General features: G+C 43.0%; 1 protein-coding gene across 4 annotated transcripts in view; it reads left to right on the top strand.

Annotated features, from left to right (window-relative positions):
- LOC122929157 (interferon-inducible GTPase 5-like) overlaps positions 1–6328 on the top strand; it is a 54688-nt gene extending 48360 nt beyond the window's left edge. For 2 of the 4 annotated variants that reach the window (XM_044282666.1, XM_044282664.1), the window contains exon 2: positions 4271–6328. In XM_044282666.1, coding sequence (XP_044138601.1) covers positions 4285–5484 — 1200 coding nt within the window. In that variant the 5' untranslated portion in view covers positions 4271–4284 and the 3' untranslated portion in view covers positions 5485–6328. Of the gene's footprint in view, positions 1–531; positions 623–3262; positions 3645–4270 lie in introns of those variants that run through there. The other 2 variants (XM_044282667.1, XM_044282665.1) reach the window with 2 other exon arrangements.
- Positions 6329–6752: the final 424 nt, after the last annotated feature.

A 6752-nucleotide genomic window follows, 5' to 3' on the forward strand; every position in this document is an offset into this window, starting at 1 on the left:
TTTATACCCGACACTAACATAAATCTGTAAGGCTGAGTTCACAATTGAGTTATTTGGTCAATTTTGGCCCCATAACTGACCAAATAAGTGAAGTGTGCAGTGATTCTAAGAGCGATGCCTGTCATCTGCATGTGATACTGACTCACAGTATTGTTTCACTACCACAGCAGACTCTCCCTATGCGTGTTTCTTCAATGCACAGTGTTCTACACCAATATACAGTGTGGTAAGGTGAACAGAAAAGTGTATGGTAAAGTCCTGGAAAGGGTGTATATCCCACCCAGCTTCCTCAACTGGGTGAGGTAAATAAAATCCAGAAGGTTAAAATGGTCTCAGCAATGTGTAGGTTGCTGAGACAGTTTTGTTAAGTTTATGGGCTGGATTTTATTGGACTGGGAGAAGGTAGGCTTGGTAGAGGGACCTCCCCAGTCCACCCAATTCCGGGAAAGGTTTTCCCCTAGCCTGAGGGATCCTCAGCTGAAGCCAGCTGGGATCGTCAAGGGGAAATAATGCACAGTCCAGGCTGTCAATCTGGGGAGAGTGATGCCTGGAGAAATTCTGGGGAGCTGGCTGCCCTGCTGGCTAGAGAAGCTGAGTTCTCTGTGTGACCTGTGTTCACTAGGTGAGTTAGAAACTTCACTGTATTAGCCAGAGCCCAGACGGCAAGGTGTTTATTTTGGTTTGGCTTATGTTTTGTGGTGCTAAACCTTCACGTTACCCAGTGAATTATAACTAGGGTTGCCGGTATTGCCGGAGTGTTATAAATAAAGCAACATTTGGACTTTAACCCTGTGGTCTGCAAGAGAATCTGTCATCACCGCCCAACCTGAGAGTGTAACCCCGTACAACAGGTTCTCTGCAGCCGGAAAATAGCAGTTTTTTAACGTGCTTCGCCATGAATACATTCAGATTGAATCTTTATAGAAAATTCGGCGAATCATCCAAATTGAATTTTTTTAAAGTTTGCTCATCTCTTCTAATAATATTGTTATATTGTCCTTAGCATAAAAGAAGGGAGAGGGTAGGGAGCAGATAAAGGGTTGTGGGTGACTGGATGACCAAGGATACCCCTTCATGACCTCCAAAATTGCTGACAATGGCTGTTGAATACTGTGTAACATTAATAAGAACATAAAAAGGACCATTACTGAGTAAGAAACTGTTGAAGATATATCATGATATTCCCACCAGGTAGAATGACTCCAAGTGTTTTGATGGCAAAGATCTTCCATTTTTATTTTATGGTCATTCGGCACAAAGTAAAAACAAATTATATTTGTTCTTCACCCAATCCACCTCACTGTCGATGTGTTGTTTTTATCTAATGAGCCTGGCAGGATGACATTAGCCGACCACAGTACCATTTCTGGCGGAAGTCCACCCACTGGTCCCCCTACAGATGCTGAGGTTAAAGAGGACCTGTCACCACTCCTGCCTATTTTAATAGCTTCATCCATTCTCCATGTGATAACAATTCTGGAGCATCTATTCTTATGGCTCTATGTTGTGCTATTCCGTTATTATTTCAACTAGAAGTTATGAATAAATTGCAAGCAGCCTGCAGTAAGGGGACAGAGGTGTTGTATCCAGTTGGGGGTTTACCTGCACAGACTCACTCTATCCAATCAGTGCTGCCATTTTTGGACTGTGCAGGAACACCCCCAACTTGTTACCACCCCTTTGTACCCTTACTGCAGACTGCTAGCAATTCATTCATTACTTCTAGCAGGAACAATAAAGGAATGGCACAACATAGAGTCATAAAAATAGATGCTCCAGAATTGTTATTACATGGGGAATGCATAAAGCTATTAAAACAGGTATGTCAGGAGGGGTGAGAGGGCCTCTTTAATGGGGCCTTGGTTGCAATAGCAGTGCCCAGTCAGGGACAAAGCTGTGTTAGTGTGCTTTCACACTGTGCTGTGCAATGCCGTTTGCTATATGCACTCGAAAAGCTCCCTGTGTATATGTCAAATATATCCTGACATTCACCCAATGAGGGCCAAACGGGTCCACATCTGAACTCTGTTAGGGTGGTATATCATAGAAAAACTCCAGTTGTTTTGTGAGTCAAATGATATTCTGTTTATTTTGACGTGCGGCTTCAATTAACATAATAAACAGTCAAAATAAACTGAATATCATTTGACTCACAAAACAACTGGAGTTTTTCTATTTTTACTGAACGGAGTGGGAACCCGACTCCAATTGATTACTTCCAGAGTGCCAGGAGGTTATACCTCTACTTAAGGTGGTATATCGTTATACTTTTTCTTTTTGCAGTTTGAAATAACACAGTTTACTGCACAATTCCACACACAGACACCCAGTAAAAACAGCCTACCACACGGAATCGTGAAACCTATGCAGCTGCAGATATATACGTCGGAGGTATACTTCTGGTAACATTACCTCCAAAGTACACTCCAAAATGCAGTGTGAATGCAGGGGTAGAGAAATGCCTTTCATGAATACTAGAGATCTCTGAGGTCCAGTGGTCAGGTCATCACTATTCAGACATTCTCATCAATATCTTTTTCTAAACATCATTCAACCAAAATGTTATTATTCTCCAAACAAAATTTTGGTAATAAAGATATCAATAAATAAGTGGTTGGCTCACACCTAGTGGCTATGATGGGTGCTACTAGCTCACAAATGGGTGCCCTACCCCAATAAAAAAGTGGAATACAATTAGAACAAGATGAGTGAGCACTCATAGCATTAGGACCATAGGGATACATTTATTGATAATTACAGGAATAACCTGTGTAATAAAAACCTTCTAAAAATGCATGTATGGAACAAATAAAATACAATGGTACCAAGGCTTAAAATGAATAAAATTCAATTGCAGATACTAATGGTGGGGTGATGACTCTGTACCCACAATATGCAGCGTTTGCAAATGTCTCTTTGGTTAACCAATTGGTTATGCTGAAAGTCACTGTTAAATATCGCAAACCGCAAAACAAACCGAATGTCCTGTAAATATATATATGGATATCACCACGCGGGTGCAGATGGATGATGTGTAACAGGACAAGAAAAGTCCATCCGGAGTTTACTTGTATTTGTTCAGCTATTTAACATTGCCGCCAAGGCAAGTGAAGTAATATTTCCAGGTTCCTACCTGTCTCCTGCTGTGCCGTTCCCCTGAGACGTGTAGTTCGTTTGTACGAGGAGCGAGCGGTGCCGGCAGCACTCAGCGTCTCGCATCGCCCGCCTCAAGTGAATGACGTCACGTTATCGCGGGATTATGCAAACAGGAGTGATACCTTGTCGGCGGCGTCTCTAACTGTGAGCTGTATCGATGATTTTAGTTGAAAATCTTTATCGCATGGCCATGCAGTACTTCAGTAGATATCCGGTTGGTTAGGTGGGCGCTTATCCTTCCTTTACCAGACGCGTTTCGGGGCGTCTACACCCCTTCCTCAGTGGTAACCATTTTCAACTAAAATCATCGATACAGCTCACAGTTACAGACGCCGCCGACAAGGTATCACTCCTGTTTGCATAATCCCGCGATAACGTGACGTCATTCACTCGAGGCGGGCGACGCGAGACGCTGAGTGCTGCCGGCACCGCTCGCTCCTCGTACAAACGAACTACACGTCTCAGGGGAACGGCACAGCAGGAGACAGGTAGGAACCTGGAAATATTACTTCACTTGCCTTGGCGGCAATGTTAAATAGCTGAACAAATACAAGTAAACTCCGGATGGACTTTTCTTGTCCTGTTACACATCATCCATCTGCACCCGCGTGGTGATATCCATATATATATTTACAGGACATTCGGTTTGTTTTGCGGTTTGCGATATTTAACAGTGACTTTCAGCATAACCAATTGGTTAACCAAAGAGACATTTGCAAACGCTGCATACCATTACTGCATATTGTGGGTACAGAGTCATCACCCCACCATTAGTATCTGCAATTGAATTTTATTCATTTTAAGCCTTGGTACCATTGTATTTTATTTGTTCCATACATGCATTTTTAGAAGGTTTTTATTACACAGGTTATTCCTGTAATTATCATTAAATGTATCCCTATGGTCCTAATGCTGTGAGTGCTCACTCAGCTTTTTCTAAAATTTGGGTAATAAAGTCTGCCTGATCATGAAGAGCTCACACTCATCCAATATTCTGGAGCACAAGTCCAATCGTACCTGGTCATCGCTTCTAACTATGTAGTGATAACAAAAATGATTTTAGTGAATTAAGGTAAAGTTCTGTTCTCACCAATTCTTTCTTACTTTTCTTCAGGCCAATAAGTGAAAATGGATTCTTCTTCTTTCGACATCATTACCACAGAGGAAGTGCAAGAAATTAGGTCTGCTTTAGAAGATGGGGACCTCTGTAAAGCAACCGAGAAACTCAGTGAGTCCCTTAAGGAAATTGAAAATGCCCCATTAAACATTGCCATCACTGGAGAGTCGGGAACAGGAAAGTCCACTTTTGTCAACGCTATCCGTGGGATGGATGATGAAGAAGAAGGCTCTGCCAGAACTGGTGTGGTGGAGACAACCAAGAAGCCCATGTCATACCCTCACCCGCAGTATCCTAACGTGAATGTTTGGGATCTTCCAGGAATAGGAACTCCAGATTTTGTAGCCGACAATTATCTTCAGTCTGTTGATTTCAGTCGATACGACTTTTTCATCATCATGTCATCAGAACGCTTCAAGCAAAATGACATACTCCTGGCGAAGGCGATTCAGAAAATGGACAAAAAATTCTATTTTGTGAGATCCAAAGTCGATTCTGACTTACTGGCCTCCGAGAAACGAAGGAAGAAGACCTACAATGAGCAGAACATACTTAAGGAAATTCGAGATCACTGCATTCAAAGTCTCAAAGACGGAGGAATCATCGAGCCTCAGGTTTTTCTCCTCTCATGCCTGGATCTGGACAAGTACGACTTCCAAGAAATGCAGGACACTCTAGAAATGGAGCTTCCGAAACATAAAAGACACATATTCCTGATCTCTCTACCTACCATTTCTCTGCCCATTCTTCAAAAGAAGCGTGAGGCTCTGAGGAAGGACATCTGGAAGTTGGCTACTCTTTCGTGTGCAGTGGCTACAGTCCCGATCCCAGGCCTGTCTGTAGCCTGTGACATAGGAATCTTGGTGAAAGCCATGAATAACTACCGGAAAGCTTTTGGCTTGGATGAGCGCTCTCTAAAAAAGTTGGCCAACAAGTTTGGTAAAGACGTCAGCGAGTTGATATCAGTGATCAAGTCCCCCTTAGTTATACAAGAGATAAACAAAGAGCTGGTCGCCAGTTTGCTAGCCAGAGGGGCAGCAGGGGGTCTTATGGTAGTTGAGTATTTTGCTAGCACTATCCCAGTGATAGGTACCATGGCAGCAGGGGGCATCTCGTTTGGTACCACTTACTGGATGCTCTCTGGCTTCCTTAAAGAAATTGCTGAAGATGCGGTGCGTGTCCTTACCAAGGCTTTAGAGTCACCTGTTTAAGGGCCTGTTCATAAAATGCCACCGCCAGCCACTATGGTGTCTGATTCCTATTCTTTTCAATGGGAGGGAGCTCTAAAGAGCAGTGGATTAACCCCTTAAGCCACCATGACATACCTGTACATCATGGACTGCACTGCATTAAGCCTCCATGACGTACAGGTTCATTGTGGCATTAAGCTGTCGCCATGTCTACAGACATGATGGCAGTGCTGAGATCCCAGACTAGCCAATCAGAGCATAGTAATGCCGGCTGAATGGTTCTAATCCCCACAGTTCATGACTGTGGGGATCAGAACCTTGTTACATGTATATATGATCCCCCCCCCCCTGCAGCTCCCCATGTGCCCGATCCCCCACTATATTCCAGCGCTCCCCATATCATATTCAGGATGGCCGGGCCACGGCAGAGTGTCAGTTGTAACATACAGTTGACACTTTGCTGTTACGGCCGACATCGGTGCAGGCACAGATGTCGGCCGTTTAACCCCTTTAATGCCGCGGCCCTTAGAGACCCCTGTATGGAAGGGGTTTAACAGAGGGAGGAACTCCCTCTCCATTGGGTCGCTGCGCTTCTGTGGTTACATGTCAACCGGACGCCTTCACAGCCATCGCGACTTCCCATGGTAACTTTGAGCCTGACAGGTACTGCCTGTTTGGTATCGCTGCGTCCGTGACAACCTGATCTATAAAAAGATCGTGTCCCTTTTCCCGCATGGTTAATGGCATTAAAAAAAATCTATGATGGAATTGCAATTTTACCCACCTCACTTACCAAAAAATTGTATAAAAAGTGATAAAAAAAGTCATATGTACCCCAAAATAGTACCAATCAGAGGCACCTCATCCAGCAAATAATGAGCCCCTATATAAGACAATTGCCCCCAAAATGCTTTTATTGTTTTAAACCTAAATAAAATAAAAAAAATAGACATATTAGGTATCACAATGTATGTATCAACCTGCTCTATAAAAATATAATGTGATCCACCCCCTAAAGTGAAAACTGTGCTAAAACGGCAATTTTTGTCTCCCTACATTACAAAAAGTATATTACCGAACAATCAAAAACTCCAATATAGACCAAAATAGTACCAATCAAACCGTCACCTCATCCCACAAAAATTGAGGCCCTACATGAGACAATCATGGAGTTTTTTTTAAAGTGCTTTTAGTGTTTAAAACCAAAATAAATAAAAGAAATAGACATATTAGGTATCACCACGTCCGTATCAACCTGCTCTATAAAAGTATCACATGCTCGAACCTGT

This window comes from Bufo gargarizans, chromosome 2 (genome assembly GCF_014858855.1).
Source record: "Bufo gargarizans isolate SCDJY-AF-19 chromosome 2, ASM1485885v1, whole genome shotgun sequence".
Taxonomy (NCBI): domain Eukaryota; kingdom Metazoa; phylum Chordata; class Amphibia; order Anura; family Bufonidae; genus Bufo; species Bufo gargarizans.